Here is a 25,006-nt window from a genome sequence, read left to right on the forward strand (position 1 = left end):
TATGTATGTATATACTGTTCCTGAAAAGGTTCTGGGGTTGAAATTTCCAGGAGGGTTCTGGGACAGTTATATTAGGAGTCCATAATGGGTGCATATGTTAGGGGACTCACAAAGTCTTGAGGCAAGTTCACAGTATAAACTGTTAGGGGACTTGGAAAATAAAGAGAGAAGAAATATGAACTGTTTTGACTGTCAAAAATCTAAGTTGGCAAGAGTCAGACTATTAAAAGTCATCAGAGTGTCCACCACTGTAAAGGAATTTTCTGGTGAAAAGAATACAAAATCTACTGGTAATGGGAATCTCAGAAACCAAAGCCACAAAACTAGTGGGCACAGGTCAAGCACTTAGAGTCTGTCAGAGCACTCATCACCTAATTCTAAGACTCCTGTGCTAGGATAAGTGGGTCCTGGAAAGGGTTAGATTGATACTAGGTCACCGCCAACCTTGAGAAAACCGTGCATCAAAGGTACAGTGTAAAACACCACACAAAGTACCCAACTGAGCAGCATATCCCTCTTAAGTATTAATTTGGTGCCAAGATATCCAGGATTAGCTAAATAAATGGGATACTCCTTTCAAAGAATTAAGCATTCAAACTTTCAACACACCTGTCTATTTTATGTCTAAGAACTGCGGTCCTGGAAGTTGAAGGTATCTACAAAAATGACATCTTATCAAGATAGCCTGGAATTACAACGGCCATATGGAAAGCATTCCAATTAGACAAGATCATTCATTTAAGAAATTCACTTAAAAGCGGGGGGTTCTCAAATCAAACAAACAGAATGGGATGCCTACTTTAATAGGCAGGTGGGAGCCTCCAAAAGGCTTCAAAGTTCCAAAATAGCTTCACTGAAAGACTCATTGAAAGAGGCTAATGAAAAATTAAAGACATGAGAAGTACCCAAAACAAAAGAATGTTTGACTGAAACGTAAAAAAATAATGTAAAAAGAAATGTAAAAAATGTAAAAAGTTTAAGACTGAAACAACTCCTAATAGTCCCCTCTACCCTCCTTTATTTGAATACTCTTTCTGGTAATCCTCTATCTGGATTGTTTTTCCACTCTGAAGAGAATACAAGAGGGTAAACGAAAGTCTGCCAAGTTAGTGGCCCTAAAACTGCAACAACTCCAAGTCCAGAGACCTAAAACACCTGGGCCTCCCCCATTATACCATTGTAGGAATCCACCATAAAAACACCAGCCTAGAAACTGACGACTCATTTGCAATCAATGAGGATGGGAAAAAAGATTGTCCTCAGAGGTCTTGTCAAATTTCCCACAAGTCAATGCTCCCATATCTGCTGTGGATGGAGAATCCCCATATGGGCCCCTCCCAGAGTTAATGGGATTCTCAGGGATCCTCTAGTAGACTGCTACCAGTTATATTCCCTTAAGTATTCTAAAGGGAACTAAAATTAAAGAAAAACCTTGCCAAATTCTGGTAGATACTAGGACTATACTTTAAACCCCATTTGCTCCTGAGCCTGCAGATAAGAAAGATCTTAGGAAAACTGGCAGAAGCCAGCAAAGGGTGAGAACTCTTACACAGTCAGTTCTGGATCTCCATAGTATTCAGTTGAGAAAGGAAGGTAAAAATTTCACTGCCCCCTCCTTTTTTTTTTTTTTAAATTTTATTTATTTAATTTGTCAGAAAGAGAGAGAGGGCACAAGCAGAGGGAGCAGCAGGCAGAGGGAGAAACAGGCTCTCCACTGAGAAAGGAGCTTGATGTGGGACTCGATCCCAAGACCCTGAGCCAAAGGCAGAAGCTTAAATGACTGAGCCACCCAGGTGTCCCTGTCCTCTCCTTTCTAAATGCATACTCTTGTGAATTTGGTTTTGGGGTACCCATTTGTTGTTGATCCTTTCCCTCCTTATTTGTCTTCAGAACTTGGCTTAGCTTTTTACCTGTCTCACACACACAGGTTGCCTGTTATTGTGTATGCAGGCAGGTCAACCATCAGACTGGAAGCCTAATAAATGGCTGGAAAAACATGGTTTGCACTCCACTTGTGGCTAGGGTTCTACCAATTGCTGCCAGCTCTTAGGGGGAATTGTCTTTCTTTCTTTTGGCTATCTTTGGGAATGGCTTTGGATCTTGGGAGGGTAGTATCTTTTGCACACTCTTAGGGATCCTTCTTGCATCCAAGGGGTTGTTTAGTACTTCCAGGAATATTCACTGTTTGTCCCAGCTGAAACCTGACAAGATATTTGAAAGATTTTTTTTAGGAGCTCTACGGTCAGAAGTTGGCCAAATTGGGAGCTGATATTCAGAGCCTGATAGAACTTTTTCTTTAGACCTTCTCCCCAGGCTAAATTAAGCTCATACCTAGAGGGAAAGGAAAATATTCCAAAGACAAAGAGTCTAAATCTAGAACATAAAAGTCTTCAATTTCTAGCTTAATTGAAGATCTCCCTGATACAAAATAGCAAACTGAAGATAATGTAATTGGATGGGTATGTCAATACCTTAGTATCATTCAGGTTACAACTGGATTCTTTGAGGAATTAAAGCAACTGTCCTACAAATGGAATCTTTACAAGAACAGAAAAGGCCCACCTTTGCTTTGCACCAATTCTCAAAACTCCCCTATTCATCTCAAATGGCTTGTGCGTACTGGAAAAATTCTGGCCTTAGGAAACAGAAGTCCTTTTTGGAGGAACTTGCATTCTTTCTTTGTGCCTTTGAGATGTACTTATTCTATCTGGTCTTCTCTAGGAACCAAGAGGTAATTCTTTTAAGAAGGAGGGGGAAAAAAAGGAAAGGCTATCAGTCAATGAAAAATCTTCAAAGTCTTCTCCTCAAATATTAGTCATGTAACCTTAAAATTTATCCCTTCTGCCAGAAACACAATTGGACCCAAATGTTCTTTTAAAAAACTAGTGAGTTAACAATGAATTTTGGAACACTGAAACAAACTAGTGAGTTTTGCATTATCATACCTGTTTCATGGCTGAATTTTTAGAACAAAACCTTTAAGATCCCTATTTGTGTCTATCTGTATGTTTATGTATATCTATGGTTATATGTTCCAGATGGCTGACATTTTTCTACTTCCAGATAGTACTGCCAAAATTAATTTGTAAAGAAGCCCTATTGGTTTAAAAAAACTTAAGTGTCTAGATGAATCAAGATTATACTCTCAGAAACACAGACACTAACCCAAACGTTTTCCAAGTTTACATGATCTAGGATAATCTCTGGGGGGAAATCTAGTTTTAGTTTGTTGGTTTAACTAAAACAGGCATGTCTTTAGAACTGTCAATATTAAATATAATGCAGACATACAACTTTTATTCTTCCTAAGTCTACTATAAGTCCAAAGAGCTCATGCCATCTCTGTTGCAAAATCTGTCAAAAAGAAAGATAATTTAAGATGATGGCTGTTAAATGACTCATGAAAGTTTCATAATTGTTAAGAACATGTAAATTAAATAGATATGTTTAAGTTATATATGGACTTTTCAATAATAATTATGCTTTATAGTATGTCTACTTAAAGATATTTTCCAAAATCTTTGGTAACTTGAAACCTTAAAATTATAAAAAATTTATAATTTTAAAATTATAAATTTATAAAATATAATTTATAAAATTTATAACTTATAAAATTATAAAAAGTTAAATTATAGATATTCATTGAATATCTAGATTATTTCCAAATAAATTACTGAAACGTTATTATTTTTTTAAAGATTTTATTTGAAAGACAGAGACCACAAGTAGGCAGAGAGGCAGGCAGAAAGAGAGGGAGAAGCAAGCTCCCCACTGAGCAGAGAGCCCGATGCGGGGCTCGATACCAGGACCCTGGGATCATGACCTGAGCCGAAGTCAGAGGCTTTAACCCACTGTCACTCAGGCGCCCCTGAAACATTACTTACATTATAAACTTTTTAACATTATTTATGTAACAAACACATTATTTATGTAACAAACACAGTTTATGTACTTCTGGCTTCCTCTTAGAAAGTAACTAAAATAATTGGGTCTATTACTGAACACATGTTGTGCCACATTGAAAAATTTACTATAGAAAGAATATACTTCTAGAAATTATGAAGTGTGTTTATAAATTTGCTAGTCCACAGTCCACTATTGCTTATTCCTCGGTTTTCATTAGGAACTAAAGGTTCTAAGGGTTAAGAATTTTAATCAATATACATAACTAAAATTACTGAAATAATACGGGTAAAAGAAAACAACTATATATTAAAAATTGGTAAGGAAAGTAGAATGTGTCGCTTGGGTATGGTATGAAGGACATGAGGTTTTGTTGTCGTTGTTTTGCTTTTTTGGCAAAGGAAAAAAATAAAGTAATTTTGTTCAAAAGTAAAATAATTGTTCCAGAATAAGAAAAAAAATTAGGACAAAATCTGAATGGATATAAAAGAGTTGTAGAAGGTGCATGGAAAAGGAATCCTGAGAAAGGAACTTTATGTGTGGTCAATCTAGCTAAGATTGGAATGGATTTATTTAAGTTAAAAAAAAATGAGTTAAAAAGTTTTAGTATCTTTGATGCACTGATTCAAAACTAGAATTTGTTTTTTTCTCTGTTAAAAAAACAAAGTATTTCCTTAGATTGGTCTGCTCTAAATAAAAAAAAAAAAAATTGTAAACGAAGTTTTTTCTAAGTAATCTGCCTGGTCAGCTAAGACTTTTTCTCACCTGTTTCATATTGTCTTTATTGGGTCTTTGATTACTTAAGAAAACCCAGTCTTCTCAATATTTAAAGGGCTAAAATTTTGTTCACAACCCTGTAACCTTATTTATTTACCTTTAAAATCTTCTATTGTCACTTTGGTTAAATAGAAAACTATTATTTATAATGACCTGTGATCCTATTTATTATAATTTTCTAGCCTTCTGACATCTTGATAACTTCCTCAAGTCAAATTCTAAATGGAGTCATTTTACCTCAAAGTGACTTTAACATCTGCCAGAGTCCCTGGAAAATCTCAAAGGATTTGTCTCTCACCTTGTAAAAAAGAGATGTTAAACTAACTGGGTTTATTTGGTATGTTAAATCACATAGGAAACACGGTCAAATATGTAATAAACCTTCTTAGGTTATATTTGTATGGATGCATGCTATTCATGAAATTCTAGAAATTGTATGAAATTCTTTTTTTTTTAAAAAGATTTTATTTATTTATTTGACAGAGAGAAATCACAAGTAGATGGAGAGGCAGGCAGAGAGAGAGAGGGAAGCAGGCTCCCTGCTGAGCAGAGAGCCCGATGCGGGACTCGATCCCAGGACCCCGAGATCATGACCCGAGCCGAAGGCAGCGGCTTAACCCACTGAGCCACCCAGGCGCCTGAAATTGTATGAAATTCTTAAAAATCTGTTATGTCCTGGTATAATATTACCAGTCATAATTCCAGTTCTCTTAAAATGTTGTATGTCATAGAAATAACCACAATTCTAATACAGTGAATTCTTATCAGATCTTTAACTATGGGCATTTTTAAGTCTTTTGTCATTTATGGATAGTTATTGTTTTACTCTATTGCTTTTTTAAAGGTGGGATTCATGGAAAGGACCCTACCACCTACACTGAACTACCAACATTGCTGCTAAATTACAAGGCATCAACTGAAGAAGGCTCCACCAAACATCTGATCCTGAATGCCAGAGACCTCAAAATCCAACTGACTAGGAAAAAGCAGCTGACACGGAGGCAGACTGTTTCCTTCCAAGACATCAGGTCAAGAATGTTTCTTCATTCCTTCTCCGACTATCTTTTTCCTAAATCTTATACCATAAAGGTATTTATGATTCTTTTGGCCAACTTTTTCCTTGTCCATGTCTGAAAAGATAATGCCATTGTTGACATATTTCAGGCCACTGCTAAAGCAGGTAATCCATCCTCCAACCGCCTGCTCAATTTGCAAAGATGCTGGTAATCCTGTAGTTCTTTCTGCCCATTATAAATCTTTCCCTGATTTCCAATGCCTCAGTTTTTCTGAAACAACCTCAGTAGATAAACCTTTCTAGGAAAGTAGAGATACAGTTACACAAAATACATAAACATGCCAACTGGCTTAAAGAAATATCTACCCCTTGGGGATAACTTCTTGACTTATTTGATTCTAGCTGGTTTGCCTTATGGGTACCCTGATTCATTTGTACTGTCCAAACCACGGGATTGTTTTGTTGCCAATTATTATTATATTCATATGTTATTTATAGAAATACTATATATATTTAAAGATCTTTTGAAATATTTTATTATTTGAGAGAGGAAGGGAGAGAGAGAGAGAAAATGAGCAGTGAGAAGGGCAAGAGGGAGAGAAGCAGAGAGAAGCAGACTTCCCACCAGGCAGAGAGTCTAACATGGGGTTCAATCCCAGGACCCTGGGATCATGACCTGAGCTGAAGGCAGATGCTTAACTGACTGAGCCACCCAGTGCCCCAAATATTATATCACAATATTTTCTCCCCAAAAGTTTAAAGGCATGTGGAAAGCTATTGACCAGTTGACAGATGGTCTCTGGAACAACAAAAGAGAACAGAAAAAACCAGCTCCTAGAACAGGAGTCTGACATCATCTCTTGAAAACTGCAATGAGACTTGAAGAAGTGATGGTAACTAAAAGACTGGTATTTTTGATCAAATCTCTAAAATGGTCAAGAGGATGATCAAATAAGGGGACTGTGGAAATAAATGTTTAGGTCCAAGATAGAACTGTACCTGCCAGGGGTGCCACCCAGCAAAGCAAAACTTAGATAACTGTGTCCCTATCAATGCTCCGCTTGACCAGAAACACAATATATTCACATAGCCAATTCTCCAGTGCCAAGCTAACTCTGCACCTTTTCATGACAGGCAAGGCTATGTGGCCCCAGCCAATCAAATGTTTCTATTTGGCTCTTCCTTGTTCTTTATTCTTCAGCTTACAAAAGCTTTTTGCCTTATGGTGCATCTCTGAAAGGAGACTGTTCATTTCATGACATGTTTAAAGTTTGTTTGTATCACCTAAATTGTCCTCCTTAATAATTTTTTAACGACTATAAATGATCTCTACTTCATTATTGAAATAGGTCTAGTTGAAGTTCACACTTGGCAATACTTCGGTTCTACCTTTTTTTTTTTTTAAGGTTTTATTTATTTATTTTACAGAGAGAGAGCAAGAGCAGGAACACAAGTAGGGGGAATGGGAGAAGGAGAAGCGGGCTTCCTGCTGACAGGGAGCCTAATGTAGGGTTCCATCCATCCCAAGACCCAGGGATTGTGACCTGAGCTGAAGGCAGACACTTAACGACTGAGCCACCCAGGTGCCCCTTTACTTTTTATTCTTGAAATTAAAAAATAAAAATAAAGATATTTCTTAAAAGCACTGAAATTTTAATTTGTACTTTTTAGTAATTGGCACAGGTTTTCCCCACAATTAGTTGAAATTTTTAAGGTTTCACTAGACTTAAATATTATAGTAGAGCTTTAAAAAAAATCTTCCTCTTTATTTACCTTAAATTCTTCTTTTGTTGAAGAAATCTGCCCCATTTCCTCCATTCTTTCAATTGAGGCAAACAATAATAGAAATTTTTTCCTAGCCTTTTTTTTTTCAACTAAAATTAAAGAGAGAGAATTTTCAAGGGAGCCTAGGTTTTATGATTTTAAGTTGTGAATATCAGCTAACAGGCTATTGCTCCATTTGACTAAAAACAGACCAAAAATGACTGTAATAACATTTTATAGTTTCTAAGTGTTTTTAAAAAATTGTCTTATCTCCTATTCAAAACATGTTTCAGTAATTCATTCATTCATTCAAAATAACGAAACCTTCTGAGAGCTCAAACACATACCTCTTTTCCTCCTCCACAGGCTGTTCTCTTCTTATATAACTCATTTTCACCCATCTTCACACCTCAGCTATTCTAGAACCTACAGGTTGTTTGCTGTCACCTAGAGGCTGAGTGAAGAAAGCATGTACTAAAGGTTCATTCGCTAGTCAATAATATCAGTAACTTGACAGTTAGAAAGGGATGAAAAGGAAACTGTTTCAAGTGGAAAGTAAGAGATAGGTCATCACTGGGGGTGGGGGGAAATCTGTGAAGATCAAAACCCAAGATCAGAACTCATGATGAAGAATTTCCAAACACTGTGCTCATTTATTTTGCTTTTTCTATTGGTGTACTATTTGACTGCTGACAATCACTGATAGTTTTTACTACTGATATTTAATGATTCCAAGATATCCAATGCCTTTAACAAAATATCACATAGAACCTCGTCAAAAACGTTTTGCCGATCTACAAATAATATCTCGCTGAAGAGTTCACAAACTTTTTTCTATAAGTGGCCAGATAGTTGATATTTCAGGCTTTAAGGGATTTAAATACTCAATTTAGGTGAAGGACAAAAGCAGTCAGATCATTATGTTAACAAATGGGTGCAGCTGTATTCTAATACAACTATTTACAAACACAGGTCACAGGAAAGATTTAGTCCTTAGGCATCAGGTTGTTGACTCCTGATCCAGACTAGTATCTGGATATCAATCTCTCAATACCAAACATATCTTCTATTTGCTTATCATTCCCAATACAGGTTTGAATTTTATTTCTGGGCAAAAAACGTCTGAACTAATACTGCTCACTCTTGAGAAATTATTTTGAAACAATGTTAAAATATTAGTAACATATACTATCTTCAAGTCACTCTTTCTTTTCAGTCACCAACACACTTCCTATATGCCTCATTACATAAAGCTTTTAATTGAAATGTTTTGAACAACTGGTAAAAATTGTCTAAGAAATTGAAAAAAAAATAAAAGCCTACTTTAACATTTATTATCCTTTTAAAAATGTATTATTCATTAAAAAAATACCGTGGGACTTTTCTGCTTAAAAACCTTTAGTTCCTCACCCTAAGGGTTTAGCATACCATACAGGTCATTCATAAATTGGCCCCAATCTACCTCTCAAATTTTATTTCCTATTGCTTTTTGTTCACTCTCTCACTGTAAGAATAAAAACATGACAAATAATACTATATAAAAACTTGCAGGAGATATATACCAAATTCAGGGCAGTGGTTACTTCTGGAAAGGAGAGAGAATACTAGGTTAGGGACCCCAGGGGATTTCAACTATGTCTTAGATGATTTTTTTAAGAACGATGATGATAATAAAAAAATACTAAATAAAGATCTGAAGCAAGTATGATAAAATGTTAATATTTGACAAAGCTAAGTGGTAGGTAATAATGAATGCTTTTTCTATCATTCACTATACTTTTCTATTTAAAATGGGGATTGACAAAATACATTCTGTGGGCCAAATCTGGCCCACTACCTGTTTTTTAAGGCTTGGGGCTAACAGTAGTTTTACATTATTAAAGTGTTGTTTAAAAAAAAAAAAGGACAAACTGTGACAGAGAATGTGTGACCTTGCAAAGCCTCAGATATTTACATCTGGCCCTTTATAGAAAACATCTGCCAACTCCTGATTTAAAATATTTCATAAGAAGCACAGAAAGACTAAAAAATATAAATAAATAAAGAAGCAGGAAGCCAACTGAATCAAGAAAAATGGTTTTATTTTCTTGCATTAACTATTTTCAGGAATTAAACATTTTATATTACCTTTCTCTTTAAATTAGCTTTTCACGAATTATTTTCAACTTTTATCAAAAAGAAATCTCATCAAATTTTATTCTTTTGTGGAGCACCTGGGTGGGTCAGTCAGTTAAAGGTCTGTCTTTAGCTCAGGTCATGATCTCAGGGTCCTAAGATCAAGCCCCACATTGGGTTCTCTGCTCAGGATGGAGTCTGTTTCTCTTCCCACTCTCCCTCTGTGCTCTTTTTAAAAGAATGATGGGAGGGTCTTTTTAAAAAAAAATTTGTGTTTAAATTCAATTTAGTTAACATATACTGTATTATTAGTTTTAGGAGTAGAATTTAGTGGTTTGTAAATTGCATATAACACCCAGCGCTTATTATATATCAAGTGCCCATTTACCCTATCTCCCACCTACCTCCCCCCTCCAGCAACCCTCAGTTTGTTTCCTGGAGTTAAAAGTCTCTTATGATTTGCCTCCCTCTCTGTTTTCATCTTATTTTGTTTTTCCTTCCCTTCCCCTATGTTCACTTGTTTTATTTCTTAAATTCCACATAAGTGAAATCATATGGTATTTGCCTTTCTCGGACTGGCTTATTTTGCTTAGCATAATACCTTCTAGTTCCATCCATGTTGTTGCAAATGGCAAGATTTCATTCTTTTTGATGGCTGCATAGTATTTCATTGCATATATATACCACTTCTTTATCCATTCATCTGTCAATGGACATCTAGGCTCTTTCCATATTTTGGCTATTGTGGGCATCGCTGCTATGAACATTAGGGTGCATGTGCTCCTTTGTATCTTTTGGATAAATACCTAGTAGTGGAACTGCTGGGCAGCTCTATTTTTAACTTTTTGAGGAAACTCCATACTATCTTCCAGAGTGGCTGCACCAGTTTGCATTCCCACCAACAATGTAAGAGGGTTCTCCTTTTTATAGGTGAGTCTTTTAATAAGATTTTTTAAAAAAAGATTTTGTTTATTTATTTGACAGAGAGAGATTACAAGTAGGCAGAGAGGCAGACAGAGAGAGAGAAGGAAGCAGGCTCCCTGCTGAGCAGAGAGCCCAATGCGGGACTCGATCCCAGGACCTTGAGATCATGACCTGAGCAGAAGGCAGCGGTTTAACCCACTGAGCCACCCAGGCGCCCCTTTTAATAAGATTTTGACCAGTCCATACTTGTCAAAAAATTGAAAACCAATAGACCCAAGTGCGGGATTTTTAGTTGGGTATATTTAGATTGGGAACGTTCCAGGGGGTACATGCTCACGAGCTGTCAGCCAAGATATAGGAATGGTGTTACATAGGACTTATTCTTAGCCTCAGGTTCACATTTTCTACTTTTTGCAGCTCATCTCCTTTAGAAGAATTTTCCCTCTTTTTTCCGAGAAGATAATGGGGGAGGAGGGTTAAATAAAATTCAAAACACTGTATTACAGTAAGTTTCTGGTTATAATGGTTGTTAGACATTGTAATAGGTCAGCAGAAAAAGTAATTTTTTTTTTTTTTGAATGAGCAGATAGGTTATTTAGGGGAAGATAGTGAGAAAAAACATCTAAATGTCTTAGCATGCCTTAGCTCCCAAGAATGGTTAGATCTTGGGGCACCTGGGTGGCTCAGTGGGTTAAGCCTCTGCCTTTGGCTCAGGTTATGATCCCAGGGTTTTGGGATTGATCCCCGCATCTGGCTCTCTGTTCAGCAAGGAGTCTGCTCCCACCCCACCCCTCTTCTGCCTGCCTCTCTACTTGTGATCTCTGTCAAATAAATGAATGAAATCTTAAAAAAAAAAAAAAAAAAAAAAGGAATGGTCAGTTCTTATGTTATCACCATTTTGAGATTGCTATATAGGTATTTTCTTTATAAAATATTCAGCACATCAATATCGCTTATGTACATGAAAGCATTTTCTTATTTTTGTTTTTAATTTTAATTAATTTTTAATTTTAATTTCCAGTTTCTTGCTCCCAGTATCAACCAAGTTAACTAAAGATATTACCAACTGTGGATCAATGAATAAGGAGACTCAGAAATTTCACAGAAATGCTTGGTAAATGTTTGAGAATATTTAGACCCAAAGCATCATTTTGTAACTTTAAGTATGTATAGTTTTAAACTTAAGTACTTGTCACTGGTAACTAGAAATGTGCCCGGCACAACCACAAAATAAATACAATGTAAAAATCATTCATCTGATCATAATATACTCTTTTCCCTACTTATACGAAAATATTAATGAGATTAATATTAATATTAATGTTAAAATTAACATTAACTTCCTTTTCAACTTGCCCACATATACGCCATCTCTAATATCCAATTTTTAAAAAATTTACATTAAAAATACATAAAAAGGCATAAAAATAACACAAAAAAATACTTATGATCCATCACCAGATTACTAACACTACTGAGGTCCTCTGTACATCCTTCCTCAGTTCCACCCCTCATCTTTTCCCAGGGAGTAAACATTGTTCTGGACATTATATTTGGTGTATCCATGTATTTCTTCATACTTTTTGTACCATGTACATATCTTTAAGAATTCATATCATTTTACAACTTGTTTAATTAATTGGCCTTATGTTTGACTTCCTATATGTATGGTACATCATTCATGAGGTAGAGATAGTGCTCACCAAGTATATTCTACGTGCTTCCCTATGTTTCTTAGCTTTTGGGCTAGAATCACTGCACTGTGAGTGGAAAGAAAGGGCATCACAGGTAGGAATAAGACAGTAAAAAGCAACATCTCTTTTTTTCCCTTCCTCAGTGAACTCTTAAGCCATATTCCAGATGGAGCAATAGGGCAGTTGCAGGAACACGGAGCATCTATCACCCTGCGCCCCTGAGCGAGACGGAGCAAAGCCCATCGCCAACTCATGTTAGATACATAAAATGAACAAGAAATTACTGTCAAGCTAAGACATACACATGAGTGGGAAGATAACTGCCTTTTTGGGGTTATTAAAGCAAAACTATCAGCAGGGTAAATTCAAAGCCTTTTGAAAATACTACTATCCTATGACCTTAAAGTCATAGGATAAGAAGCAAATCCTATACACTCTAGTCTTTACCTTCTTTGAAGACCCTATTGCACGAACAATACTTTCAGAAGAAGGGCCAACATGCTCATGAATTCCTTCCAGTATGTTAGTTGCGTTTTCCCAACTAGATTTCAAGGTCTTTAAGAAATCGTGTTCTGTCTTTTTTGTACCTCACACTGCACCTTATAGTCTGTACATGTATGTATTAATGACTGGCCTACTGGTTGACTAGGGAGGATGAGGCTAATATTAAATGCCTAATTGTGTAAGGTACCTTGCTTGCATTTCACCTAAGTTACCTTGATCCTTATTTCTAATAAATAGATGAGGTTATTAAGGCTAAGTAACTTTCCTCTGGTCACAGGGTTAGGAAGAAGATGAAACGTGTGAGGAGGGCAGCTGAAACCAGTCTGGCTGACTCTAAAGCCCTTGCTTTTTAGTTTTTTTCACTCATGCTTAGTCTAAGGCAGGAAGTTTAGTAGAAAAGAAAACGGCCAACAGAAATAGTATTTCTTTTTAAGTTTTGCACAGATTAAAACATTTCTTTGGCTAATTCTCAGGACTCAAGATTGTTGGGTCTTACCTTGATCACCTCTGGAGTCTGCTGAATCAAAACTACTGAAGTAGTATCTTTGGCTTTATCACCAATAGGACTTCTACAGACCGATAAATTGGCCTGGGAGGCAGTTGTCAAGGTTTCCTGTAGAATCTGCATCATTTCCTTTTCTTGTGATAGGCTCCCTCTGCCTGATTTGCATTCGACTAGTTCTTGAGCAAAATCTTCAATGCTTTCTAGAATTCGCAGTAAGAGGACTCGATCCTCTTCCTCTATTTTGTGTCCATTGGTTTCAATAATCCTTGTTAGACAAGAAGGGGAGACTTTTTCGGTGGGTGAAGAGACTTTAGACTTGGGCTCAAGATCTATAGGAAGCTGATCAGTCAATGGACTATGACTATTTAGAGAGTTAGAGCTTTTACCTTTGGTAAGTGGCTCTCTTAGAGAGGTCTCCATTTTCTGTGAAAATGATTCCAAATCCATTAATAATTTATCTATCTCTTCCTGACTATTAGGATTCATAAAATCTCTGTGGTCTCCCTCTTCAATTTTAGGAACTTTTGATTTAAGGTCTTCCTCACATAGGTTAACAACTGGTTTCTCAAATATCTTACTACTTTCACTTTGCAATAAGGCAGAACATTTTTTAAGAGGAGGACCACAGTCTGAAAATTCTGCTCTATCTTCATTTACCTTTAACAATTCCTGACCAGGTCCATTCTCTGTCCTTTGTCCTTTATCTAGTGCTTTCTTTCCATCTGACTCTTCTTCAATATAAAGGGTTTCCATTAGGTCACCAGAAGAAACATTTTCTAAAGAGTTCATGGTAGATTGAAGCTGGGCATCTTTTGGAGTTCTGGAATCACTTATCTCAAGGTTATATAAGGGATTTGTAGAGTTGTTTGGAGTGGATTTTACTGGGTCTGTTTTCCTAGAACTGTGTTTGTCATCTTGCAGTGCTATAGTTTGAAATTGTCCAGAGTCAGGGGCTGAGAGCTGGACAACATCTTCATATTTAGGGGGCTGTTCAGTGCCAAATACTGGGGAAAAGGGAGTCAGTTGTAAAGTGGGCATATTACTGACCAGTTCTGTTAAATCTATAGCCTCATTATTTCCAGGCTGCATGAATTCAAATGGTAGCTTTTTCAGATAGGATGCTAACCTGGTCATTACATTCACATAGACAGTATCAGTGTTGGCATCGTTGCTATTTCCTTCATTGATGCTATTCCCTGACTTTTTCTTTATGCATTGTTTTATGATATCTGTGCATTTTTTCAAATCTTCAGAGCATTTCAGCAAGATGTCCAAGCACATCTTTATGTCTGTTACAGAAGAAAAATTATCTATTTTATGTTTTTCCAAAATCTGAGTAACCAGGTCCTCTTCAGAGAAGTTGTGAAGAAGCATTGAAGTTAGGTTTGTATCAAGCGAGTTTCTATGGGACAACGATTTTTCCTCAACTGAGGCACTCCGGAGTAAACCAAAGGATGGGGAGTTCCCATCATTGTTATAATGGCCACAGAGGAAGTCAAAATCAACTGACCTCCTATTAAATGAGTCAGACTTAACTTTTCTTCCCTTTTTGTAAGCTGCATGGTTAGAGTTCTTGAGCTTTTCAAAGGAAAATTCCTTTATTTTTCCACTGGCAAAACTGATTGCTTCTCCTGCAATGTCCTTTAAGTTACAGGTATTCTGAAAGGCAGATCCTTTCTTGACCCTGGGTATGCCTGTTAGGACCTGCTGGTGATAGTCACCCTCAGCTGAGGAAAACCCGTTTTCATGGGGTAGAAACATAGAGCCCAGATCCGCATCTTTGAACTGAGACACAGGGATGTGTAAGAGGTCTGCACAAACACTATGATGTACCACAATGCAGTCAACTCCATGTGTAAAGGTGTGGCATGTTCCAGTGCAATAATGTATAGCTTGCTCAAAACGCCGGTCTATCACCACACTGCTGTAGTGGTTCACAGTACTGACCACAAGTCTGTAAGTTGCTGCCATAATATCGAATCCACTCAGTGATGTGAACTGAATTTTCTAGAACTTATTTCAAATAAATTCTCCTAACTTACACTCTGCTGAAAATATACTTGATGACTAAGTTCAGTGGTTTCTTGAAAATGTAACGACCTTTCCTCAAAAAAAAAAAAAAAAAAAAACCATTTAAATTTGAGGTTTGGTAACTGTCAGGATACAGTAGCTATTGCACATGTGTGCTTGTATTAGGAAGTCTAATAATTTAATAACTGTGCTCTTTAGTTTTATTTAGTAATATGATACTGTAGGATTTTATAATATAAAATCCTCTTTCAGTTCTTCAGCAGTTTTTTGATGCAGAAATTTATTGTCATGAATTTACTCTCATAAATCTTAGTTGGCAGTACAGAAGTACTGTGATAACTGAGTCCTCCAAAGAATTAAATGATCCATTTTTTGGTGAATGAGAAACCTGTAATGAAAAAAGAAAACAATTTTAAAAATATGATTTCTTAAGCCTGACAGAACCTTTTATTTCCTCTTTTGCATCCCAAATGCAGTTAGTCACCAAGCCTTATTCTTTGCCACATTACTGCCTATCTTTGATTCATGTTTTTATTTCATCACGGCCTATCCTCCTTTCTACCTGGAGTATTATTACTTCAACTCTGCCTTGTTACAACTGCCTCCCAGTTGGTATTTCTTACTCTGCCCTCCTTGCCACCTTACATGACACCAACAAGCTTAGATTCAGATAGTTTTTTAACCCTCACAGTTCCAAGAATTCACACTACTGATCTCTGTAAGTAAGGCACCATGCATCCTACCCCCTTTAACTTATTTTCAAGCCTTTCAACATCTGTTCCCATCCACCTGCAACCTTATTTTGTGCTACTGCCCTGTGCCAAACTTTTGGTTCCATCAACCTAATCTTTTCAAAGAAATCCCAACAAATAGTGCTTGTTTCTTATTCTACAACTTCCTCCATACTTGGAAATTATTATCCCATCGTCTTTTCTTACTAATAGAGAGAAATGACCAACATTACTGCTTCTGATCCTATCCTCTCAGGTACTACCACACGCAGAGCTTTCTCTTGTTACAAGTGGACAGAATTTACTTCATCATCCTCTTACTTAAAAAAAAAAAAAAAGGATTTAAAACCATGCTTTAGTTGTTTTCTAAAAAGGTTCAATCAATTTACTCATTTAAGAAATACTGAGTGCTTACTATGTGCCAGGCACTTGTTAAGTGCTAAGGATATAGCAGCGAATAAAATAAAGTCCCTGCGCTTATGGAGCTCATAATCTAGCTGAATAAAGAAAACCAGCATGCATGTAATCATACAACTTAGATGGTGACATGTTCTATGGAGAAAACTCAAGCAGGGTAGGGTTTCAGAAAGAATGAGAGGAACTGTGTTATAAAGGGAAGTCAGGTAAGATCTCACTGACATTTGAACAGAGATCTGAAAGAATAAAGGGAACAGGCTGAGAAGGTGTTTTGGGCTAAATCATCTCAGGCATTATAACCATAGGTACAAAGGCCCTGAGGTGGGAGCACGCTCGATGTACTGTAAGAAAGAGAAGGAGGCTGATGTGACTGGCACAGAGAAAGCAAGTTGGGTGGTGTGGGAGGTGAGGTCAGAAAGGAAAGGTAGGGGATTAAATCATGCAGGATCTGTAGACTTATGATAAATTTGGCTTTATCCTGAGTGAGCTGGGAAACAACTGATGGCTACTGAGCAGAGGAATGACATGATCAGACTTGCATTTTAAATTGGTAATTCTGGCTGCTATGGTCAGAAGAGACTGTGAGGGAGCAAGATAAAAAGCAGAGAAGCAAATTAGGGGCTACTGCAATAAATCAGGCAAGAAGACTTGGGGGCTTGGACCAGGACAGTAAAGTGGAGAAGTTTAGATACTGTATATATATCAAAGGTAGAGCTAGTAGTATTTGCTGAAGGATAGGTGTATGATACTACTAACTCAAGAATGATAAAGTAAAGCAACGAAAGGGAGCTGATGACTGAAAGGAGAGCATTGATTCCACTATGCCATCGATAGAAGTGGCATTTTTTTTTTAAAGATTTTATTTATTTATTTGACAGAGAGAAATCACAAGTAGATGGAGAGGCAGGCAGAGAGAGAGAGAGAGGGAAGCAGGCTCCCTGCGGAGCAGAGAGCCGGATGCGGGACTCGATCCCAGGACCCTGAGATCATGACCTGAGCTGAAGGCAGCGGCTTAACCCACTGAGCCACCCAGGCGCCCTAGAAGTGGCATTTTAACCAATAAAAATCTTTACCCCCTTAATGAGAAACAGAATGTTATTGTTTTCATTTTTTAAATTAACATATAATGTATTATTTGTTTCAGGGCTACAGGTCTGTGATTCATCAGTCTTACGCTGCATAGTACTCACCATAGTACACACCCTCTCCAATGTTCATCACCCAGCCACCCCATCCCTTGCACCCACTCCCCTCCAGCAACCCTCAGTTTGTTTCCTGAGTTTTAATCTCAGGTGTCTCTTACGATTTGTCTCCCTCTCTGGTTTTGTCTTGTTTCATTTTCCCTTCCCTTTCCCTATGATGCTCTGTCTTGTTTCTCTAATTATTGTTTTCATTTTAATTTCTTCAGTCCTAGAAAACTTTTTTGCTTGTTTTGTTTCTTCTCTGGTAAATTATCTCTTCACATCTTTTGCTCACTTAGGTATTAGAGATTTAATGACTACAGATAAAATTAATTCATGAAGAACCCTTTCTTTTGTTGAATTCTTATGCCAGAGTACCTTTCCTGGACCTCTGGATCCAATGATTACTTTGTTTTTATGCCAGTACTACACTATTATAATTACTGTTGTCTTATTAAGTTTTACTATCTGGTTTTGCTTCCCATATCCCTAATTATGATTAGAACTCCAAATGTTCTTTGATGGTCTTCTAGATGAATTTTTGAATAGTTAAATTTTAAGAAAAATGTTATTAGAATTTGATTCTAATTGCAAGAAACTTATGAATTATTTTTGAAAAAACAGTGATGCCATTATAATAACCGATTTTCTACCCAGGAAGATATAAATATTAATTCCAATATTTATTTCTCTCTTTGTGGTTTTCCTCAGTGGGTCGCCCCCTCCCCCATTCTTCTTGTCCTTCAATGCCTAACTTTGTTACTAATATGAATGGGTCTGGAGCTACTGTGTCATGCTTCACTTCCTTACCTTCAAATCTCAGATGTTGGCTCATATAAAACTAGATCTCATGAAGAATGAAGCTGAAGCAGAAAGAAGTTCCATACTAAAGGAAGTGCCCAGGGATACTTGGGTGGCTCAGTCATTAAATATCTGCCTTTAGCTCAGGTCATAATCTTAGGGTCTTGGGATTGAGCCCCACCACCAGGCTCCTTGCTCAGTGAGAAGCCTGCTTCTCCCTCTCCCACTCTCCCTGCTGTGTTCCATCTCTCTCTGTATCTCTGTCAAATAAATAAAATCTTAAAAAAAAAATAAAGGAAGTGCCCAGTAATTCTTAACTGAAAATGCAAACAAGCCAAAGAGGAACTAGGTGTTATGGGACAAAATATTGAACATGGCAATAGAAGAAGTACCTTTCCAAAAGATGCACAAAAGACAGAGAAGAAATAGCACCAAACATGAAAAACTATATGCCTTTTCAAAAATCCAAGATTTTGAAAGAGCTTTTCAGTAAGGATAAAAGAAAAATAAAGGATATTAGTAAGAAAGTATATCAGGATAGCTATGTGAGAGACAGTAGGGCTATATCCTAGTACAGTTGGTAATTTAGGTGATAAAATGGGTACAAAGGTGAAATACATGAGTGCTAGAAAGCTTAAATAATTGATGCCTATGAAAACACGTGATAAATTCCTAAATTAACATAAAGACTATTTTATTTCTCTGAAATCTGAGAAATGAAAGACGTTATTTCTCTAAGGTTGGATATAACCAAAACACCCAGTTTATAAAATAACATGACAGAAAATACAAGTCTTCATGTGATATTAGAATTCAAAATAGTCAAGGAAGAAGAGACAACACTGGCCAAAGATAGACATGTGCTTTTAGACAAGGGCTATCCTATAAAACATGCTGTGTTGATGGGAATATTCTATACGTGTTCTTATATGGATGCCATTAGCCATATGGGGCTACTGAGCCCTTTAAACGTGGCTGGTGTAATGGAAGAGCTGAATTTTAATTTTATTAAAAAATTTAATTTTGTAATTATTTATTTTAGATTCACATAGAAGTTGCAAAAGTAGTACAGAGAGCTCCTGTGTACTCTTCCCCCAGTTTCTTCCAAAGAGAACATCCTACATCACCATAGTACAGTGAGCAAAACCAGGAAATTGACACTGGTATTATTCAGATCTCACCAGTTTTACTTATACTTACTCCTTCTCTCCTCCCTTCCTTCTACAATAAATACCACCACAATCAGGATACAGAACTGTCCCATTACCCCCAAGAGCCTATTACCCTATGACTTTATATATACTGTGACTATAAAGTCACAGTCACCCCAATCCTAACCTTGACAATCACGGATCTATTTTCCATCATTATAGTTTTGTTATTTCAAAAACATTTCATGAATGGAATCATAAAGTATATAAACTTTTAATATTTTCTTCTCTTACTTAACAGAATGATTTTGAGTCATTCACTTCACACATGTACCAACAGTTCATTCCTTTTTATTGCTGAGTTGTATTCCATTGTGTAGATATACTACAGTTTGTTCACACATTCATTCATTCAAGGATATTTATGTTGTCTCTATTTACAAATAAAGCTGCTGTGAATACTAGTGCACAGGTTTTTGTGTGGACATGGTTTTCATTTCTCCGCATAAATATAAGCGTGACTATAGGGTTGCATGTTAAGTATATGTGCATACATATATATGTATGTGTGTGTGTGTATACATAAAGATTTTATTTATTTGAGAGACAGAGTGTATGAGTGGGGGGAGGGGCAGAGCAGAGCTAAAGAGGGACAAGCAGACTCCCCATCGGGTAGGGAGCCCCACGAAGAGCTTAATCCCAGGACCCCGAGAACCTGAGCCAAAGTCAGACACTTAATTGACTGAGCCACCCAGGCATCCTTTAAGTATATCTTTATAAGAAACTGCCAGACTGTTTACCTGCATGACTACACCATTTTACATTCCCATCAGTACAAGACTTATGGTTGGTTCCACATACTCTTTAGCATTTGGCATTGTCACTATTTTCTATTTTATCCATTCTAATAGGTGTGTGATGTTATCTCACTATGGTTTTAACTTACATTTTCTTAATGGCTAATGATGTTGAACAACATCTCCTGTGCTTACTGACCAGCCCCATATCTTCTTTGGAGAAGTGCTGTTTAAATTTTTTGCCTGTTCTAATTAATTGGTTATAACTTAAAAAGCCATATGTGGCTAGTAGCCACCATATTAAACAGTGTAGTTCCAGATAACAGGAATGTAGCTTTCAGAAATGCTAACACTTTAAAAGAAAACATGAAGAAAAAAAAGAAGATAAGGCAAAAAGGATGATTGATAGGTTTTAAAAATGCAATTTGATGAATTTGCCATAAGTAAACTTACTGAAGAAAAAAAGTGGGAAGAACTAATTGTAATTTTAGGACTCTAAATTAAAGTTTTGAAGGGACATAACTGAAAAAGGGAGGAAGCATATAACGAAGCCAAACCCTAAGGGGTGGCACTAATTTCAGTGAGAAGCTTAGAGTCTAAAATGATTTGAGCTTTTTATAAAAATGCAAAAGAGACCAAGATTACTTCCCTGGTATTTGGTTCAGATCTGTGAGTGTCAAATTCTGCCTTTTTAATTCAGTCCATGATTAACTGATGCCCAACTGTCTAGCTGGAATCCTAGACATGGAATCTAATCCAACTAGTCTCAATCAGAGATAGATCATAATCTATCTAATTCAGATAGATTACATGGGTTGAATTCCCACCCTGCCACTTACAGCTATGAGCGCTTACATAAACTGTTTAATTTCTGTTAGGCTCTTTCACCCGAAAAACAGAGATAATAACGCTACCCATCTCATAAGGACTAAGTGAACACATCAAATGCTTAGAACAATGGTTAAGACATAAGAAATGCTCAATCACTATTAGCTGTTATTGGTATAATTCACTCATCAAACATTTTCTATTCTAAGCCAGACCCAAAATAATTCTATGATGGCCCTGAGTATACTTACTGTCTGCGGGCAATGAGAGAAGCAAGCACAGTGGGAAACAGAAGCACTAGGGCAGGGCTCTGTTTTCCCCCATTTGTTCCCCCATTTCCCCCATTGCTCTTCCATTAGAAAATGTTCATAAGTAAAAAGCATTTTAATTATTCATTCAAAAATAACCAATTAATATTTTTATGGATACGTATTGACATTTTCTTATGAAAATTTATAAATGTATATTTTTCACAAAAGTTTGACTACACTATGTATTTTAAAATTTACTTCAAACTAGCAAGATCTCATGAATCTGCTTCTATGTCAGAATAGATCTAGATGACTTATTTATTTATTTAAATTCTTTAAAAAATTATTTATTTATTTGTCAGAGAGAAAGAAAGAGTGAGTAAGCACATGGTGGGGGAACAGCAGGCAGAGGGAGAAGCAGGCTCCTCACCAACCTGGGAGCCCGATGTGGGACTTGATCCCAGGACCCTGGGATCATGACCTGAGCTAAAGGCAGCTGCTTAACAGATTAAGCCACCCAGGCATCCCTAGATCAGTTTTTTAGATTTATTTATTTATTTGAGAGAGAGAGAGAGAGCGAGGGAGCGAGCCCGCACAAGTGGCAGAGGGAAGGAAGGACAGAATCTGAAGCAGACTCTGTGCTGAGCACAGAGCCAGCCTGGGGCTCAATCTCACCACCGTGAGTTCAAGGCCTAAGCCAAAACCGAGAGTTGGATGCTTAACTGACTGTGCCACCCAGGACCCCAGATCTAAATCATTTTAATGGTCATATAGTATTTTACCATATGGGTAAAATAATTCAGCCATCTGCCACTGCTACACTATTAGTTATTATTTTTTTGTTTTAAAATAACCAATAAACATTCTTATACACTTTTCAGAGCTGTTTAGTTATCTTCCCAGGATATATTCCAAATAGTAGAATGCTGAGTCAAAAGGGGTATGTGTAAGTATATATACACATTTTAAAGGTTCTTTGATATATAAGGTCAGTGTTTCCTCCAGAAAAATGACAAATTTCTACTTCCAATATCAAGATAGAATCAGATCCATTTCTCCATGTTCTCCTTCAGTGACAGCACTCTTTAAATCTTTGCTAATTTGACAGATTAAAAAAAAGAAAGTGCATTATTTTAAATTGTGCCCAAACATAAGTTTTATTTACCTCATAAACATTTTGTGTTCATTTGTGAAGGCTTTCTTCATGCCGTTGGCCCATTTTGAAAGAGAGCATCCAAATTAGAAGAGTCAGGAAAGACTTCCTAAAGTAAGGAATGTATGTACCTGGTTTTGAAGGACCAATGAAAATTAGACAAAAAGAATGGGAAGGGGGTATCTGGGTGACTCAGTCAGTTAAGTGTTTGCCTTGGCCTCAGGTCATGATCCTAGGGTCCTAGGATTGAGCAACTGCTCAGTGGGGAGCCTGCTTCTCTTCTCTCTCTCTCTCTGCTGCTCCCCGTTTGTGCTCTCTGTGTCAAATAAATAAAATCTTAAAAAAAAAAAAGAAAAAAGAATAATACTCTAGGCACAGGGGAACATATAGGTGAAGGCTCAGAGGCCTAACATGGCACAACTGAGTTCAGAACTACAAGCAGTTCCAGCTGATTTCACTCGCGGAGGAGTGGGGGGGTGGACAGTAGAAAGCAAGAGGAGAGGAAACCAGAAGAGAAGCAGGAACTAGACCACAGACTGGCCTCTGTGCTAAATTAAGAGCCTGGTTTTAATTCTGAAAACTATAGGTAACACAAAGATCTTTTAGGCTGGGGAATAACAGGATGAAATTTATATTTTAGAAAGATCATTCTAGCAGCTGAGTGGAGGCATGGAAGTCAATTAGGAGGTTACTGTAATAATCCATACAAGAAGTGGTGAGAATCAAAGCCAAGTAGATGGCAGTAATTAACAATGAGGAGGATACCAATTAGATAGTCATAGAGGAAGAATTCACAGAACGGGAAGAGGAGAAAGTGAGAGGGAAGAATCTTGAGTTTCAGGCTTGGGTTTTGGGGGACTAGCGTTGCTACTGCCAACACACACTTTCCGTTTTTGTTTTAAGGAAAGTGGCCATACAAAACACAGAGTGTTATTCTGAATGTGTTGTTTGAAGAGGTACCTATGGAATATCTAAGTGGTGATGACTGGTTGAAATGTGAATATAAACACCCAGAGGTCAGCAGAAAGAACTGGGTTGTGATGCAGCCCTGAGAGGTTACTCAGGGCGAATGTACAAAGTAAGAAGAGCTCTGGGCTAAGGTCAGAGCTGGGCTCACTGGCATTTCTGGGTTAAATGGAGGAACAGAATTCTTAGAGGGAACCTAAGAAGGAAGAGCCAAAAAAATAACACGGAAACTAGGAGAAAGCAATTTCACAGAGGTTGAAGGAGAGACTCAAAATGGAGGTCACTAGTATTGGATACTGCAGAGAGGTGAAGGCAAAACAAAAATTACCCACTGGGGCCCTTGGGTAGCTCAGTGGGTTAAGCCTCTGTCTTTGGCTCAGGTCATAATCTCAGGGTCCTGGGATCCAGCCCCACATCCGGCTCTCTGCTCAGCAGGGAGCCTGCTTCTGCCTCTCTCTCTGCCTGCCTCTCTGCCTACTTGTGATCACTCTCTGTGTCAAATAAATAAATAAAATCTTTTAAAAAAAATAAATAAAATCTTAAAAAATAAAATTACCCACTGGGTTTGCTAATATGAAGGTTACTGGTAACCTCAGCAAGTGGAATTTCAAAGGAATCCCAGACTATGGAATAGTCCCAAAGATAACGTATGCATAAGAGTGATAAAGAATTAAGAATACGTGTCAACATTAAGTCTAAAAGAACTCCTACAATAAGCAAAAAAAAAAAAAAATTCTAAATGATAAAAAGCATTGTATTGTAGTTTGAAATTTTTGTCTTAATGGCACTTGAAATAAGTGTTTCATCATTTTTTAAAAAAATTCATTTGAGAGAGAGAGAGAATGAACACAAGCAGGGGGGAGGGTGAGGAGGAGAAGCAGACTCCCTGCTGAGCAGAATGCCTGATATGGGGTTCCATCCCAGGATCCCAGGATCATGACTTCTGCATGAGCAGAAGGTACATGCTTAACAACTGAGCCACCAGGTGCCCCTGCAGCACAATTTTTTGATCTAAACATCTGCTGTATCAGAAAGTAGAGAGCAGAATATAATAGATTTCTCAGGAAATTACAGTTAATTATTCTGCATATTTACATTTATTCCACCTCAGGTCCTGTTGTACACTGCTTGCCCACCTCCCAGGCCTTTGGTCTCTCCTGGTTCTTTCATCCCTACAAATTGCCTAAGTGGTTCATATACAATTTCAGAGTTCATTTAACACTTATTATTTGTTCCACTTTAAGCAGTTTACAATTAGTCTAACAAGTATTTTCCAGTGGTTCCAGGTAGTCCTCCATAGGAAACTGCTGTATGGCCATTTCTGATGAAGTGGATTTGTTGTGAAACAAAGGTATAGAAGCAGCAGACAAGAAAATTTAGGAAGGAGAGAACTGGATTTTGAAAGACAAAAGCCTTACCAAGTAAAGAAGGGATTAAACTACACCTTACAAGCAAGAAGGAATTCTACAAATGCACAAAAATATGAAATTGGCTTGTG

The 25,006-nt window shown here is 37.1% G+C and overlaps 1 protein-coding gene across 3 annotated transcripts in view; it reads right to left on the minus strand.

The window, feature by feature from the left end:
- PPP2R3A (protein phosphatase 2 regulatory subunit B''alpha) overlaps positions 1-25,006 on the minus strand; it is a 199,353-nt gene that overhangs the window by 132,813 nt on the left and 41,534 nt on the right. For all 3 annotated transcript variants that reach the window (XR_014300574.1, XM_082690862.1, XM_082690861.1), the window contains one exon: positions 13,193-15,620. Coding sequence is in view for 2 of the 3 variants with exons in the window: in XM_082690862.1 (XP_082546988.1) it covers positions 13,193-15,172 (1,980 nt within the window). In the remaining variant the exon portion in view is untranslated. The remainder of the gene's footprint in view (positions 1-13,192; positions 15,621-25,006) is intronic.

The sequence above is a fragment of the Mustela nivalis genome (assembly GCF_964662115.1).
Source record: "Mustela nivalis genome assembly, chromosome: 1".
Taxonomy (NCBI): Eukaryota; Metazoa; Chordata; class Mammalia; order Carnivora; family Mustelidae; genus Mustela; species Mustela nivalis.